Source organism: Podarcis erhardii (assembly GCF_964252035.2).
Source record: "Podarcis erhardii genome assembly, chromosome: 3".
Lineage (NCBI taxonomy): Eukaryota > Metazoa > Chordata > Lepidosauria > Squamata > Lacertidae > Podarcis > Podarcis erhardii.
The window spans coordinates 78538390-78556395 of NC_138507.1; the positions used below are offsets into that span (position 1 = coordinate 78538390).

The 18006-nt window shown below is 38.6% G+C and overlaps 1 protein-coding gene and 1 long non-coding RNA gene across 19 annotated transcripts in view; one reads left to right on the forward strand and one right to left on the reverse strand.

Annotated features, from left to right (window-relative positions):
• The window catches only part of RYR2 (ryanodine receptor 2), a 253156-nt gene that overhangs the window by 232740 nt on the left and 2410 nt on the right, over positions 1–18006 (forward strand). For all 18 annotated transcript variants that reach the window (XM_081856307.1, XM_081856320.1, XM_081856322.1 and 15 more), the window contains 14 exons: positions 47–114; positions 628–775; positions 2107–2193; positions 4248–4466; positions 6273–6403; positions 7971–8013; positions 9669–9802; positions 10487–10547; positions 11417–11563; positions 12083–12217; positions 13734–13890; positions 15426–15490; positions 16427–16527; positions 17855–17906. In XM_081856307.1, coding sequence (XP_081712433.1) covers positions 47–114; positions 628–775; positions 2107–2193; positions 4248–4466; positions 6273–6403; positions 7971–8013; positions 9669–9802; positions 10487–10547; positions 11417–11563; positions 12083–12217; positions 13734–13890; positions 15426–15490; positions 16427–16527; positions 17855–17906 — 1548 coding nt within the window. The remainder of the gene's footprint in view (positions 1–46; positions 115–627; positions 776–2106; positions 2194–4247; positions 4467–6272; positions 6404–7970; positions 8014–9668; positions 9803–10486; positions 10548–11416; positions 11564–12082; positions 12218–13733; positions 13891–15425; positions 15491–16426; positions 16528–17854; positions 17907–18006) is intronic.
• The window catches only part of LOC309338890, a 56146-nt gene that overhangs the window by 11648 nt on the left and 26492 nt on the right, over positions 1–18006 (reverse strand). The window lies entirely within an intron of this gene.

Sequence of the window (18006 nt, forward strand, 5' to 3'; positions counted from 1 at the left end):
TGAAAGTAGTGCATTGCCATAATTGTTTCCTCCTTATTTGTTGAAGGACCAGAAGGTGAACGAAGATGAAAAGGATGAGAAAGAAGAAACTAAATTTGTACCTGAAAAAGCAGAGTATGTGTCAATATTTCTAGCATTTATGAATCCACTTATATTGTAGTCTTAAATGCACTTGGAAGCAAAACCCATTGAAATAAATGACAACTCAGTTGTATTTATGTCCTTATCTTCTAACAGCTCAGTTATATAGAGGAGTATAGTGATCACTTTAGCAGTCATTGTTAAAAGGGTTTTACATCCTGTGTGCTTCAATGTGAATTAATTATATTGTAATTGCTTTGTAAAGACCTTTCCCTTTTTAACCCACATTTATTTTCTTCCCACTGTGTTAAATCCATTATAAGTGTCTTGTATCTTAAGGGCTTTTATAAGCCCTTATCCATTATACATTCCCTAAATGCCCTTTCCAGCTGTGATCATCTCACATACAGTAAGTACTTGAAAGAGGACCCAGTCTTCTTTAAAGTGCCCATGAAACATGTGATTGACACAGCTTGTTTCTTTTTCCAATGAGAGATTATATTTTAATTAATAGAGTGTGACTCACAATAAGATTTATGCTTTTAGAGGAGAAGATGGAGAAAAGGAAGAGAAAGCAAAAGAAGATAAAGCAAAGCAGAAACAAAGGCAGCGCCACAAACATAGGCATGGTGAACCAGAATCACAGGAATCAGCCTTCTGGAAGAAAATCATTGCATACCAGCAGAAACTTCTTGTAAGTGGAATAAGTCATCTCTGAAGAGCAGGGAAAGCAAATTTCCTCTCGATTGCAGCACTGGAAGGAGAGGAACCTCTCTTCCAAGGCCACCCCTGTGATGTGGAGGAGCCTGACCCCACCTCTGCTGATGGGCAGAGATCAGCAGAGTGTTGGGATTTTATGACGCTCTGGGGCTCGCCAGAGGCCCCCTCCTTCTCCGAGCATCTCCCAGTAGGCACAGCTCTGGAATGGCATGTCCCTTCATCTCCAGAGTGCCTCTCAGCGACACTTTTCTTATGAAAAGTACACACTGTTCTTCTGGAAGAACACAGCAAGAAGAAAAAAACATTCGTAGATCTAAACTACGTTTATTTACAGTTTATGTACAGACAAGGTTAAACCACAGAGCCTAGGGCTTGCCGATCAGAAGGTCGGCGGTTCGAATCCCCATGACATGGTGAGCTCCCGTTGCTCGGTCCCTGCTTCTGCCAACCTAGCAGTTCAAAAGCACGTCAAAGTGCAAGTAGATAAATAGGTACCACTCTGGCAGGAAGGTAAACAGCGTTTCCGTGCGCTGCTCTGGTTCGCCAGAGGCAGCTTAGTCATGCTGGCCACATGACTCGGAAGGTGTACGCCAGCTCCCTCGGCCAATAAAGCGAGATAAGCGCCGCAACCCAAAGTTGGTCACGACTGGACCTAATGCTCAGGGGTCCCTTTACCTTTACGTACAGACAATGCATAATCATGTGTGTTCTCTCCAGCTCTGAGAGAACAACAGAAGTGAAAGTACATTCCAAAAGTACACATACAGTGGAAGAGATAAGATGGTTTTCCTGTTCTCACACTCTACTCAGAAAGCATGTGAATTATACCAATCACAAAATGCAGCCACGGTAGACTGGTTTAATAACACAGAGAAGGGGGTGGTATGTGTGCTACCTGTGTGTCTGGGCCCACTTTGGCAATGACCACTTTTGTTCTGGCCACACCCATTACTAGCATGTGGTCCTCTGAGGATTGATCAGCAGCCCTTAGGCCAAAAAAGATTAGCCACCCCTGCTTTATCTGATCATGGCTAAAAGACCAAAATCAAGACTCACTTGGATTATGTGAATTCCTTAATGAACACCAAAAAAAGTATTTGCTGGTGAATGTAAATGTGCCATCGAATCTAATGCACACCTTAATTTTCGCAACGTAATTTGGCCAAAAAAGGTGAGCATTAGGTTTGAGTAAATAAGGTAATTTCTTTCAAGATCACATTCTGTAGGTTAACTGAATTCTGTAGGAGCTGAATTATTCAAATGTAAGTATTTAGTGCATTTAATATTTATTATTTTGTCTTTCAGAACTATTTTGCTCGGAATTTCTACAATATGAGGATGTTGGCTTTGTTTGTTGCATTTGCCATTAATTTCATTCTGCTCTTCTATAAGGTAACTCCTTCATGTTTTCATCCACAGATGTGTAAATGAAGTACCATAAAAAATGAAAACGTATACAGAAAGTACACATATGCACAAAAAGTAAAAATGTATACAAAAAGTAAACATATACACTTTCTTGTTCTTCAGCCTTCCTGGGTGAACCCAGCATATCAAAACAATCTAAGCTGAAAACTAAATAAAAAAATTCCTTCCAGTAGCACCTTAAAGACCAACTGAGTTAGTTCTAGGTATGAGCTTTCGTGTGCATGCACACTTCTTCAGATACACTGAAACAGAAGTCACCGGACCTTTCTATATAGTGAGAAGGTGGGGAGGGGTATTACTCAGAAGGGTGGTGGGAATGGGTGATTGGCAGATCTGCCAATCACCCATTCCCACCACCCTTCTGAGTAATACCCCTCCCCACCTTCTCACTATATAGAAAGGTCCGGTGACTTCTGTTTCAGTGTATCTGAAGAAGTGTGCATGCACACGAAAGCTCATACCTAGAACTAACTCAGTTGGTCTTTAAGGTGCTACTGGAAGGAATTTTTTTATTTTGTTTTGACCATGGCAGACCAACACGGCTACCTATCTGTAACTAAGCTGAAAACTGACATTTTAGGAGCAAAAAAGGTTACATAGCTTATCACTGTATGACACACACAAACACAAATCTAGTTCAGCATTGTCTTTACTGACCATCAGTGATTCTTCCAGGTTTCAGAGAGGGTTTGCCCTTACCAGGAGATGCCAGAGATTGGACCTGGGTCTTTCCACATCCAAAGCATGTACTTTACCACTAAGCTATGGGTCATCCCCAAAAGCGCACATGATCTTTGGCAAGGGGGAGAGAAAGAACACACAGATTGGGAGGGGTGCAGGGATGAAGTGGATGGTGACTAGCTAAATACCCTCCAGCCGCAGAGTAGTTTCCACCTACAGCCAACCCCTCCCAGCTTCCACACACGTTGTCCAGCAGCGAGAGGAGTCATAGGGGAAATGGCAACAATAACAATAGCCGCCGCCTCTGGGGCTGATCGCTCAGGCTCCAACATCCTGCGGCTTGAGTGCTCCATTCTGCCTCTAGCCTTGACTTAAAGCTCCCCACTCTTCCACGATGCTCTTGCTTTCTGAAACTGATTGCTCCTGCCTGCATATTCTTCCCTCTGCAGCTTCTGCTCCAGGAAAGGCAAATGCCCACTGGTCTCCGCCTTCCCCTCCTCCGTATCTCTCTCCCCGCCCCCAGTCCTCCATTCCCAGGTGCTCGGAGTCGCTGCTCTGATGCTCGCTAGGCGCAAGACTAAATGTTGCCACATGTAAACAAAAAAGCAACTCCAGGCATTTTGCCTACTTTTAAAAATCCCCCCAGACAGGATTTTTTATGTTGAAAAAGAGGGCATATCCAGCAGAAGTGGGTGTATGGAAACCCTAATGTTGCTGTTGCTGTGTATACTCTCTACTCTACATGGCTTAACATGAAAACAATGAGACCCATAGGTTTCTGGTAAATGAATAGTGATTCCTGCCTTCAGCCACGAGAGGGAGATCTAGTCCCACCTGAGCTGATCTTTACATGCACCTTGAAGTGCCCTTCATGGTATGACCAAATGTCTTTTCTGTTTTCAGCCTCTCCAGGAGGGCATTCAGTCCACCTCTTCCTTCCTGGAACTAGGGGTTATTAGGTTAATCCAGTTTATTCTCCACACATGTAGAGCAGGAAAGTAAGAACTTTAGAAATTTGTCCTCCTCCTCCTACATTTCCAGCCTGTTTTATATCGATTGTTTGACTATTAACACTGCCATGTTTATTGTTAATTCTTTTTTTCACTACACCAACAGGCGTAAATTTTAAATGTCTTTCTTAATGAGCAGGTAGGTTACTGGATCTTCCAGTTGGGTCTGGGAGGTAAGTGGCTCTCTCCCTGGAGGAGTAACCAAGTGTTTGGTGCCTGAAGGCTTCAGGAGGAGGTGCCATCTCATTTGTCAGGAATGCCCTCCAGGAGACTCTGAGAACAGAAATTCATAGAGCATTTTTATTTTTTTCTACTCACTTTCAACAGGTCTCCACATCTGCAGTGGCTGAAGAAAAGGAGGTTCCTGTGGTTAATATTGCTGAAAACTCCAAGTTAAGCAGCTTAGAAAGTCCTTCCCATAGAATCATCACAGTGCACTATGTTCTTGAAGAAAGTAGCGGCTACATGGAACCCACACTCCGCATTTTAGCCATTCTGCACACAGTCATTTCCTTTTTCTGCATCATTGGATATTACTGTCTGAAAGTAAGAGGACAAGGAATTCATACATCTCCACTGAAGTAGTTACAAATAATGTCTTGTATCTTTAAATATTTGTTTTGGCTTGTGGGCAGGATGCTTTTTCAAACACACACACAGTTCCGTCGATTAAAATATCCAGGGCACTGTATAGAAAGTGAACTGGGAGCCAATGAAGCTCTTGCTTTGAAATAATGATACTAAGGATATTGTAAAGCATGCTACAAGTATGAAATATTGTTAGATACAGCACATTGAAATCTTTTAGAAGTGGCAAGAGGAACAGTAGAAAACCGGCAATGCCTTGATATCCTATTTTATCAAAGTTTTAAGAGTCAAAGCTAGATTTCTCTGTTTAAAACAAAATCTTCAAAATAAGATGAAAAATTGTGTAGCATTTGCAGTGCTCCTGATAGTTTTTTCGTACTTTGCACAGATCTTGTATGAGATTTGTGCGTGCTATTCCCCAAGGGCATAGATGCAACAAAGATTTACGCGGCCATTTTTAAAGTACTTCGAATGCATTTGAGATTCAAAATGCTTCAAAAATTTACACATCCAAATTCCAGAATGGCACCAATCCCTTAGAAATCTACCATTCCTCTGTTTTGACTTCAGGACTTTGTGGAGATCACTGCACAAATGCATCTTGCAGCAATTTGTATTACCTTTTTATTTTTATTCCCCTCAACAAAACTGCCAAGAGGCCTGTGCAGAAACACGCAGTGCTTCAAAAGTGATTGCTTATTTACATTGATCAAGGCAGAGGGCAGGCGGTCAGGAAGGGGGAAATTTTAAGGATGATTGGGAAATGTTTGTTGAATTTTTGAAAGATTACTGTAAACATCTTAAAATGTCAGCAGGATTAAAATAAATCTAGCATTAAAAATATAAACAAAATATAAACAAAGGAAGAGTTGGATGAGCATGCAGTAATCAGAGTATGCAGCAATGAAGGAGAAGTGTAATGAAACATAGGGTGGGGAGGGAAATCAGTGTTTAATGTATGGATTGTTTGATGTGCATTGATTTACAAAATTAAAAATGATAGGTTTTTTATATAAAAAGATAAAGGCAGAGGAGGAAATAAAAGAACAAACCTAAATTATAGCAAACTGTGCATGTACCAATTCCACAATTTTAGAAAATTTTCCTGATAATTTTAGAAATTCTCCCAGGTATAAACTGGCAGTATGGAAAAGAGTATGGAATGCTAAAACAAATGAACTAATGGAGCAATAGCTCCATTATCCAGCTCCATTATCTTTACCTTGTTTGCATTTTCTTAATTGGGTAACCTCAAAGGTTTGCTGTGATGGCAACATAATATTTATGTTTTTGGTACATAAATAACACTTGCCTCAGTAAATTTTCCTTACTATTTAGGATTTGTCCTGGGATCAATTCATTTTTTTTATTTTAAAGAACATACTATTTAGATTTTTGCTCACAAAGAGTGCTTCTGTTCATAGGTGGGGAGGTAAGAGATTTTTGCCCTTTCTTCCTCCTGCAAGTCTCTTGTATCCTTTGAAAATTTGCTCCAGAGGAAGCAGTGGTCTGGGTGAATGCAGGGAGAAGGAAGCATCACTAAAAATCTCCTTCCCCTTCTGTTGGACACTGGATTGTAAGCGCAAATTGGGGAAGGGCTGCAGTTGATCCAGTTCACCTTATACGACATATACTTCCTTTAAGAAATTGTACAGTTCATTCAGTCTGTATTTTCCCCAACAACCAGCTATTCTTAAGATATTGTTGCTCCAAGTGCTGTAGAACATTTAAATCAAATGTTGGTGTGTTTATGTTTGGTTGCAGGTTCCACTGGTTATATTTAAACGAGAAAAAGAAGTCGCACGGAAATTAGAATTTGATGGGCTGTATATTACAGAACAGCCTTCAGAAGATGATATTAAAGGGCAGTGGGATAGACTTGTCATCAACACACAGTAAATATTTTTCTCTTTCCTCCCCCCCCCCAATCTTTCCTGAAGCTTGTGTAAGTGTATCTCAATTTTGGCAGTAGCGAATTGTGATTGGATTCATCTGCAGCACAGAAAACTCCAAGATTTGAGGCAGCTATAACTCTTTTATATAGCTATTAAATGTACATTTTAGCTTGCTTTGTTGTGAGGATATGAGTAAAAAAATAGTAATCTTCCATTCTGCAAACAGCAGTTTTGTTTCCAATGGCACTGATATGCTTGAAACATAAATGTTGATTCATACAGTCAAGTTGGTTCTCTTTTACTTAAAACGATATGCATTTTTAAATCCATCTAACACATGGAAGGTGACACATCCAATTATATATTCATGTTTCATCCTTTTAAATATAAAGAGAGAACAGGGCACTTTTATTCATAGTATATATTTTAAGGAGAATGGGTCAACTGTGCACATTCACCAGGTCTCATGAAGAATACGGTATGCACATAATCCAGCCATGGAGAAGGAACTGTGCACATTTCCTAGTCAATATACATAATCTCCAACAGTCCTCGGGAAATGTGCATATAGTGACTGGACATTTTTGGTCATTATGCATAATCCCCAACAGGCCAGTTTAGCATTACATGTGAACTGATACATCATGTATCTCCAAATGGTTAAGTTACATTAAATGGTTAAAAAGAAGAAATAAAAGTTGATTGCCCAAAATAGGTATTTCTTCCACTCACAAAAGGCATATTTAATAATAATAATAATAATAATAATAATAATAATAATAATAATAATTACTATTACTATTATTATTTATTTATACCCCATCCATCTGGGTGGCTCCCAACTGAATATTAAAAACACAGTACAGCATTAAACATTAAAAACTTCCCTAAACAGGGCTGCCTTCAGATGTCTTTTAAAAGTAAGATGTTTATTTCTTTGATGCTGGGAGGGCATTCCACAGGGCAGGCGCCATTACCCAGAAGGCCCTCTGCCTGGTTCCCTGTAACCTCACTTCTCGCAGCGAGGGAACCTCCAAAAGGCCCTCAGTGTCTGGGCTGAACGATGGGGGTGGAGATGCTCTTTCAGGTATACAGGGCCGAGGCCGTTTAGGGCTTTAAAGGTCAGCACCTTTACACACACAGCTTAACACAATCTGCAGAAAAACCTGAAATGTCATTTTTGCATGATAATTAATTTTGTGTCATAATAGAGACCAGCAATCCAGTACACTCTAAACAAAGCTTCACATGAAACCATGTTGGGTTGTGGGAGTTCTGTGGACACATTAACACATCTGAATGGGAAGTTTGCACTAGGGAAGGAAGACATTCCTACCAGATTTTTTTTAGTAATTAGGACTACCTGTGTAAATTAAACCTATAATAAATTGAATTATTAAATGAATTTATTATAAATAAACCTATACCATATTATAAATACATTTGTATTAGGTAGCTTTATTAAGCTTATTCTGTAGGCACTTCCCACAATAGTGTTACCTGTGAATTTGCTATTCAGAAAAATGTTTACTCATATGAGTGCTATCTTACTTTTGTATATCTTTAGATCATTTCCTAACAACTATTGGGACAAGTTTGTAAAAAGAAAGGTAATGTTCTTATTATAGTTGAATTACGTAATTTTTAATTTGTCTAAATTATTTATACATGTCCTTTTGTTTCATTATAATTTGTATCCATTATTATTAATTTATTGCAGTTATATAAAGCTTTTCTGCAGAGGTGACCGTATTGGCCCACATTTCAGAGAACTATGACTAGAGATGGGGAAGGATTTCAATTTGCTCCACAGTTTGGACAGACTATACTTGGAACAAGCCAATTTGACGGCATGTCTCCAAACTTTCTATGCACGGTTCACTGAGGTGTACTTAAAAAAGCAACACTAAGATGGTCCAAGGGTATTGTAAAGAAAAGAGATGGCTGCTCCATAGTTTCATAGGGACAGCCATCCTTTTTACTATACAGTGGCACACCATATCATACTGACACTTCCAGGGGTGTTTCACTCAAAGGTTTTATGCGTGCACAGCAAGTGATGCACTTTCAAGCTGCTGCAAACATGCAGAATGTTTTAAATCAAGAATGAATGAAGCAGGAACCCTTCAGAGCACTTGGGTAGTATTTCTAAATCAGTGTGTTTTGAAACTGTGTGGGTTTTTGGGTTTTGTTTTTTTAAAATTGCATGCATTTGGGATGGAACAGACATGCTAGTCGGCTCTTAGTGCAAGGGACATGGACTGTATCAAGAATGTTTTATCTATCTGTAACCATGACTGCCTACAGAAGGCTGTGCAGCTGGCTGCATTGCCCATGAAACTCCAAAGATGATAAGTGCCTTCGGGGGAAGCACTGTTACGGAGATAAGAAAGCACACTTTACACATTGACTGGGGCCCACTACTCTTCTTTCCATCTCACAATTAATCAGCATTGTCAGAGGAGGGCAGGCTAGCTTATGTGTTAAAAACGTTCACATGGCCCAATCCATAGCACTTATCCTGGCTAGAAGATGAAAACCACCCTTCCTACCAGCAGCTTTTCATACTCTAGGGAAAACAAATCTTCAGCCAGAAACTGCGGACAGATGGCAGTGGCTCATGTCTGTATGTGCAGAATTCATACTAATTGTTTCTTTAGGAAGATACTAACAGAAAAGAAATTGATGGGACTTTATATGAAAAAGAAATGATATAAGATTTGTGTAATATATATATGTATAGACTATATTTACCCATAAATTTAGCCAATTTAATTATTTATATAGTTAGAATCATTTTTCTTTATGTGTCCATGTAATCAGCCTTAAGCTTATGGCTGTTGCTGCTGCTATACAGAGACTAGATATCAGTTCTTGACTGAAGAAGAGTTTGGATTTGATACCCCGCTTTTCAAAGCGGCTAACATTCTCCTTTCCCTTCCTCCCCTACAACAAACACTGTGAGGTGAGTGGGGCTGAGAGACTTCAGAGAAGTGTGACTGGCCCAAGGTCACCCAGCAGCTGCATGTGGAGAAGCAGAGACGCGAACCCGGTCCCCAGATTACGAGTCTACCGCTCTTAACTACTATACCACACTGGCTCTCTGAAGTCCACATGTTCATTTTGCCACATAATTGATCAATCAGTATTATACACATATATTGTGAATGAGCTGTTGAAATAATTTGGATTCAGCTGAAATATAACCTGTTTTATTAGGTTTCCAAAGTAGAGAGAAAAATAACAATCTCCTCCATTCTTCTAGGTTATGGATAAATATGGAGAGTTCTATGGAAAGGACAGAATCAGTGAATTGCTGGGAATGGACAAAGCTGCTCTGGATTTCAGTGATGCTAGAGAAAAAAAGAAACCCAAAAAAGATAGTTCTTTATCAGCTGTGTAAGTTTTCAAAAATTTGTTTTTTTAAAAAAAACATTTAAGCATTTTTTTCATATGTAGAGCCTACAGCTCTTAGGCTTTCAAAGAGTGACTATTTTTAGTTAATAGTGACTTGATATTCTGAAGCAGTACATGTGTTGGGGGCCGATGAAAAATATTAAGTTGCCTATTGTATTTGCACTGTGAAGAAAAAGGCATCTTGCTTTGTAGCTTTTAAACAACAGCTACCAGAATTTCCTATCTTGGCAACACCCCTGGCCTTGACGGTAAGGGAATAGGAGACTCCAAGTTAGTAATACTCAAGTTCCATTGTAATCAGTAAGACTTAAGCAAGATGTGACTTTTCCATTAATTTCAATGGAACCTAAGTATGACAGCCTTAATGTAGATTGGCACCAATGACAGTAACACAAATAAGTTAAGAGATGTCAGGAAAAAGTATAAATGCAGTGTTGTTCTAGTGGGGGTTTCTGAACAAAAATAAAAATAGTATCACCAGAATCTGCCCCACTCCCACTTTTAACAATAGCAATAGCAGGAATTAAAATGATATTCATTTGAATTGGTTTTAAGACAGCTATGTTGAAAACAGGGCAGTAATGGCTTGATACCCAGGCTGAATGAGGTAATTGTTACATATTAATAGTGTTATTTCTTACTCTGTCTTTCATATATTTTTTCCAGACTGAATTCTATTGATGTAAAGTATCAGATGTGGAAATTAGGAGTTGTTTTCACTGATAATGTAAGTTTATGTCATCAAATATAAATTAAGTACTAAAGCAGGAAACTGGTTTAGAGTGTGAGATTTGGCTATTTTAAGTGAGGTTGAAAATGTGTATTTTGCTATATTAAGACTCCGAACATATACATATGGCCAATTCCATTTGATATTCAGATGTAATGTAGTTAAATTTTATCGTATCGGTGAAAGTCTATTTATGACATGTAAGGGATTGTTTAGCTTTGCATTTGATAACGTAGGCTGTTGGCTATGACTACTCATGCTGCAATAAACAAGCATTTTCCATGCTGTTTCCTTGTAGATTTAACTATTCATCATTTTTCAGAGCTAGAACTGAACACACTGCAAAGCTCACCTAGAGGGCAAAAAATCATCCTGATGAGATACAGTGTATGATACATCCTGATGAGATACTCCTGTATCCCACTTATTGTAATGACTTGCTAGACCCTGGGTTCAGTAGGAAGCCTATATTAATGATAAATGATATTGGCTGATTTTGTTATTTAGACCTTGAAATCAGATATCCTCTCTCCCCAATTCATTCCTTTACTTACAAAAGCAGGCTTTTGGTAGAGGAGTATTGATTCAGTTGAAAAACTGAAGGTTTTAACCAGGTTATTTAAAAAAACACAAAAAATTGTTCATTTAAAAAGAATATGAGTTAGATTTTAAACATTTTAAATCAGTTTTATTTATCTTTTTTGTGTTTATTTGGCAGCTGTTATGCTCAGAGCTAGGGCACCAGAAATCTTGTACCTGGTTGTATAAATTACTGAGTTATTTGGTTTTGCAGCTGAGTCCAGTTAATCACAATTATCACGTTGTCTGCCCTTTTTCTAATTTTGTTTTACGCTTTCTCCCTGAAGTCTTTTCTGTACCTCGCCTGGTATATGACCATGTCAGTCCTTGGTCATTACAACAACTTTTTCTTTGCTGCTCATCTTCTTGACATAGCAATGGGATTCAAAACGTTGCGAACTATTCTGTCATCCGTAACTCACAATGGCAAACAGGTAATGTTGTCTTTTCTATCATTAACTATACTGTCCTTTAAAACCAAGTTGGTAAGGAGGAACAATTATGCAAACAGAAAAGATAGAAACAAAAGGGTTAAGTTTCATAATGTTTGAATTATTAGGACAAAGGATAAGTCACAGTCATACTTGCAACTCTGATTTTGCTTAATTAGTTGTAAAAAAAAATGCAATGGGTACTAATGTCTTAACCAGCACATGCTATCAGTGTTATTAAAGTCTCCTTTCCTGCGGGTGCAATGGGCAAGGAGGAAAAAGCAAGTTGCCTCTTCTCTTCTTCTCTTCTGCCATTTGCATAGGTATGGATCACTGGATCCTCACACTGAAGGGCACAGTTGGCTGCAACCCAAAACTTCAAGTCAACATGCTAAAGCATCTCTTTTTTCTTTATTAGAAAGAAAACTTCTGCATGAGGGCATTCAGCACAGAAATATAATTGTTCTGTCAAATCATATTGCTGTACTCTAAATTCATATATAATGTGACTTTTTTTTTTAGCTTGTGCTCACAGTAGGATTACTGGCAGTGGTAGTTTACCTGTACACAGTAGTCGCATTTAATTTTTTCCGCAAATTCTACAATAAGAGTGAAGATGGAGATATGCCAGACATGAAGTGTGATGATATGCTAACGGTAAATATTACTTCGACTTTTATTCATCTTCCCTTGTGTTGCTAATACAAGTTCTCAATGCCATTCATATAACTCAGTAAGGTTATTATAAACATAATGCTTTCAGAAAAAGGAAGGTTTTGTTACTATAAATTGACAATGGCAAAAGGATATAGTAATATGATTTCTCTACAAATACTAGAAATACTCTGTAGTCAGAATAAAGACATCTCAGAAGCTTGCTCTTATTGGATAATAGTGAAAATCAGGAAAGCTGGGGTGATGATTTCTCATGAGTTGACTTTTGGTCAGGCTTCAAAGTTACAGACAGAACTAGTAACATACCAACTGTTTACACGGTACAACAAAAACTACTTTTATGATAACACCGGAGTCTTGTCTAGTAAAATGAATTTGTCTGTCTCTGAAGCCTGAACTGAAGTCAGTGTGGGGGAGGGAGGGAATTGGACTGCTAAAAATATTGGTAAGGTTTCTCATTTCAAGCCACATATCTTTAACCCTTTGTTTACAAAAGCATTGTAAAACAGTATCAATAGTTACGAATCCAAGGCCTAGTGTCAATATGCAGCATCCTGTCTCCAGCAGGTGGGCCTTGCTAGTTTCTGTATTTATGCCAAACAACAAAGTGAAACTGCCAATAAATAAAAACAACAAATTTAAAAGAAAGCAGTATTCTGTACACAGATATCCCAATCCATGGGGGAAGCTGGCTTCTTCCCGTGTGAATGTTCCTAGTTTCCAGTTAGCTGTTCAGGAGGGATATTTTAGCAAGCAAATTTTGTATGAATATAGGAAAAATAATTAGTATGCCTTGTTTTATACAGTTTTTTAGAACAAAGTAATTGCCCACTGTATTCATCATTCTTTGTGGCCTCTGTGCAGTTTCACATTGGTAACTGCTTATGTGTGGCCTAAAAAATAAGTTTTGCTGCTGATTTAAGCAGTGGTGAGGCTGCAGTCAACAGCCCAGCAGCAACCTCGTGGGAATGAAATTCTGTAAGAGGGCACTGCCACAGTGCCAGCCTGCTGAGGGTAACTTCACCACTGCTTCAAGCAGTGTTTTGTTAAAGAAAGGCAGCTGGAACCCTCTGCTGACTCCTGTTATAAAGGTAACTCCCCTCAACAGATTTCATCCTCCCCACTGAGAAGGTTGAAGACTCACCCCCCACCCCCCAAAAAATTGTACAGGGGCTTAATGGTCCCCCCAACAAAGCATGGAAAGGTTTAGCCCGGTGATAGGGACTAGGGAGCATTCAGACTTGAGGCTGGTGTAGACTTGTTATGTCCAAACCAGGCCAGGATCTTTGAGAGCTTCTCTGAAGAGTGTAATTCTCTCTCACCCCTTTCCCTCAGGTAAACAGACCTGCATTCCCACTCTCTTTGCAGCCACTCATTTATCTGAAATTCTGACTGAAAGATCAAGGCGCAGTTTAAGCCTTATGCAGATTAATAAATAGCCATAGCAAATGTAGAATGTGCATTTTTAATATTACTGTCTTTTCCCATGTGTTCGTAGTGCTATATGTTTCACATGTATGTGGGAGTACGTGCTGGTGGTGGAATTGGTGATGAAATTGAAGATCCAGCAGGCGATGAATATGAAATCTATCGAATCATCTTTGATATTACATTTTTCTTTTTTGTAATAGTTATTCTCCTCGCTATCATCCAAGGTACATATGCATAGTTTTTCAGTTTATATTGTATTTTTAACTGACAAAATTACCCTTTCCCTACTGATAACTAAAATCCCATTTTCCCCTGGCACGTGGGATGAAACATCATGCCACCCAATATATAAAAAACATAAACTTCCTGTGTCTAATATATTTGCTTATGTTCAAAATCTATTTAACGTGAGTTTAGTGTATATAGTGTGCTATATAGCTGAAAATTAGAGACAAGTGAATAGGATAAAATGGTGTTGTCAGGTCTTGTATATCTACTGAAATCTAATAAAAGCACACACTCTAGTTCCGCTTCTACAAGAACTCCAACCACAAAAGGTCCTGCAGAGCTTTGCACATGATTGGCTCATGCCCACAATCTGAGTGTATGTATATGAATACTTCTCATCTGCAAGAGCCTTCAGACCCAGTACCTCTTCACTCTTTCCTTTTTCTGCAACAAGTCTCCCCTTCTCTTGTATTTATATTCTTGGCTCTGATGTGATTTATTTCTTTCCCCTGTTCTCTAAGCCACGGTCCATTACCTTTGTCGAGCTCTGTTAATGTGACTGTGTTAGTAATAAGCATTCATAATGAGAACAGGAAAATGAAATGATGTAACCTCTTTAAAAGCATCTTTTAGCAATTAAGACTTATATTCCATATACACACTCTTGTGAAGAAGGAACAAGAGATTAAAGTCAATCCACAATTATCGTATTTTTCCATGTATAAGACCAGGCATAGGCAAACTTGACCCTTCAGATGTTTTGAGACTACAACTCCCACCATCCCTCACCACTAGTTCTGTTAGCTAGGGATGATGGGAGTTGTAGTCCCAGAACATCTGGAGGGCTGAGTTTGCCTATGCCTGTATAAGACACACGTATAAGATGACCCCTATTTTTTGGAACCCAAATTAAGAAAGAGAGCCAGAGCTCGAACCCAAGCCTGGGCCACCTGCACCACAGCCTGAAACTCTATTCATTCACCATCCGTGTATAAGGCGACCCACAATTTCTGACTAAAATTTTTAAGCAGAAAACATCACCTTATACACTGAAAAATATGGTAGTTTTCTCCTCTTGTTTTATGAACTGCGCTTCAGACAACTCCAGTTTATATGGCAAATTCAAACAGTTCATGTACACACTAGGGCTGGACGATATCTGGTTTTCAATATCATGTTATATCACCAACTAAACATCACAATATCTCGATATATAACAATATATACACGCGGTGGCAGAGGGTCTCACTGGGCCTCACCACAGGGGAGGAGGGGCCTACTGTGCCTCCCCATGGAAGCGGAGGACTTTGTGGGCATCCCTGTGGTGGGGGAGGGCCAGAAATGTTTCTCTGAGTTAAACACAGATTCAGCCTCTACAGTCATATTTACTACAAACTCTGATGGTGATTTGAGCATTCATTGCATATAACTTTAGTTTTGAGTAAGGTTTAAAGGTGTGCATCAGATTATGACAGAGTTTACAAAATCAGAAGCATCACCTTATTGTAAGTATCACCTTATTTATTACCAGGTTTAATTATTGATGCATTTGGAGAATTAAGAGATCAGCAAGAACAAGTTAAAGAAGACATGGAGGTAATATATATCAGCAATTCTGTCGTGATGTATATGGTATTTGTGTGAAACATAAATACATGTGTAATAGAAAAATAAATTGTGTATAGCTAACATCCTAGTGAGCGGATTCCAGTTTAGGATTTCCCTGGCGTACTTCTTTTACATAGAATATATAATGGACTATTGGGCTGGCATTATGGAGCAGCACTGCATTCTGAGGGCTTATACCACCAACAGTCACTGCTGTAATCTATGCCAAGCAGTGGTGGTTCTCCAAAGATTTAGGCAGTGGTGTTTCCCAGCCCTGTTTCTTGAGATCCTTTTAAGCAACAAATACTAGGGACTAATCTTGTGTATGAAATGCATGTTCTCCACCTAGGGATGGAGAATAAATTAGTACGGTTCACATTTTAAAGAGAACCAACCTGATTTGCCAATCTTGTATTTATACATGGATAAATAAAATTGGATTATGCCTTTTGTGAATATTGCAATGCAGTTTCAGTTTGAAAAAATACACATTTTGAACAAACTTAGAAGGCAAATATGCATTGGAAAGTGTACAGAAAAGCTTATTTTGGGGGAAATGTGTGCTTTGGAAGGGATGCATATAATTTAAATGCAGCTAAATCTGAAAAAACAAACAAACAGAAATAGGCTTTTTCATCTTCCTACTACTGATACATAAGGCTTTTTCAGAAATAGTACAGAGTACAGGAAAAGGAATAGGAAAATTTGCATTTCAGCATTGACCCTTTATTTTCTTTTACTTAACAGAGGGAAATACTTTAGCATTCAGAAAGCATAGGTTGGAAAAGAAGAGGGTACATTTCTATTTAAGGCCTTAAAGCAAGGGATTCTGCTGAGAAGTTTGAACTTGGCATATAGAGTTTCCTTGTTTCCTTGTACTGTTAAAGAATATTTGGACAATGTATTTTTTTTCATTCTTTTTAGACCAAATGCTTTATTTGTGGGATAGGTAATGACTACTTTGACACAGTGCCCCATGGTTTTGAAACACATACTCTACAGGAGCACAACTTGGCTAATTATCTGTAAGTACTTTAATATCATCAAATCTGAAACATAATAGGAGATGCAACAAGTCAATATTTTGAAGTAAAACTTTAGTTAAATTTATATGGTGGTTGGAAAAGGAAGTATTTTGCTTTGTGAAAAAAAAATGGTCAGGGGAACCCCATCTATATTGGATAATATGCTTAAATCTGGAATTATGATATGAAATTTGAAACTGAACCATAATCTTTGAAAACAGCACAAAATTGACTTGAAAATAAATCCTATTGAAACTCTCAATCTAAGGGTTGTAGCTTCGAGCCCCACATTGGGCAAAATATCCCTGCATTTCAGGGGGTTGGACTAGATGAACCCTATGATTCTATGAAATAAATGGACTTAAAGGCTTACCGGTAGTTAAATTATTAAAATAACAGATGCAATATATATTAACAAGTTACAATGAGTCCTGTAGCCTTTCACTTGAATCCAAACTTGGCTTCCAGAAATTGAATTCTACTGAACCCAGAATTTAGTTTCATATTCTAGTATGGAGGGACTCTAACACCCAATTTCTCAGTTTGAATGTTAAGAAACAAGGAATTTGTTCAGGGAGAGAATAGGTGAAGTGAGGTGAGGAGGGAGCCAACCAACCAGTGAAAGGATTGCTCCTAGTTCAATAAAATATGATTTAGTGGACAGGTTTCTGAACTGGGGCTATAATAATAATAATAATAATAATAATAATAATAATAATAATATATTATTTGTTCCCCAGCCACTCTGGGCGGCTTCCACAGAAACCAAAAATACACTAAAATATCACACATTAAAAACTTCCCTGAACCTTAAGATGTCTTCTGAATGTCAGGTAGTTGTTTATCGCTTTGACATCTGATGGGAGAGCGTTCCACAGGGCGGGCGCCACTGCCGAGAAGGCCCTCTGCCTGGTTCCCTGTAGCTTTGCTTCTCGCAATGAGGGAACTGCCAGAAGGCCCTCGGCGCTGGACCTCAGCGTCCGGGCAGAGACGCTCCTTCAGGTATACTGAGCCGAGGCCGTTTAGGGCTTTAAAGGTCAACACCAGCACTTTGAATTGTGCTCGGAAACGTACTGGGAGCCAATGTAGGTCTTTCAAGACTGGTGTTATGTGGTCTCGGCAGCCGCCTCCAGTCACCAGTCTAGCTGCCGCATTCTGGATTAGTTGTAGTTTCATAGCCATGAATTTCCCATTCTACACGTGGGAGGCCTTTGTTTCTAATGACAGGCTGATATGTTCTTTCATTTTTAGTTAATTTCTTATATACAGGTATTTCATTCATATATATATATATAATCATGTACAACAACTTCTTTCTTTATCTTAGATTTTTCCTGATGTATCTCATAAATAAAGATGAAACCGAACATACCGGGCAGGTGAGTCACCAACATGTTGTGTAACAATAACTACCTAAGCTTCATTTTTTTGTCAGAAACTTTTAAATGTAATCTACTAATTGGTACCAGTACCTAGAAG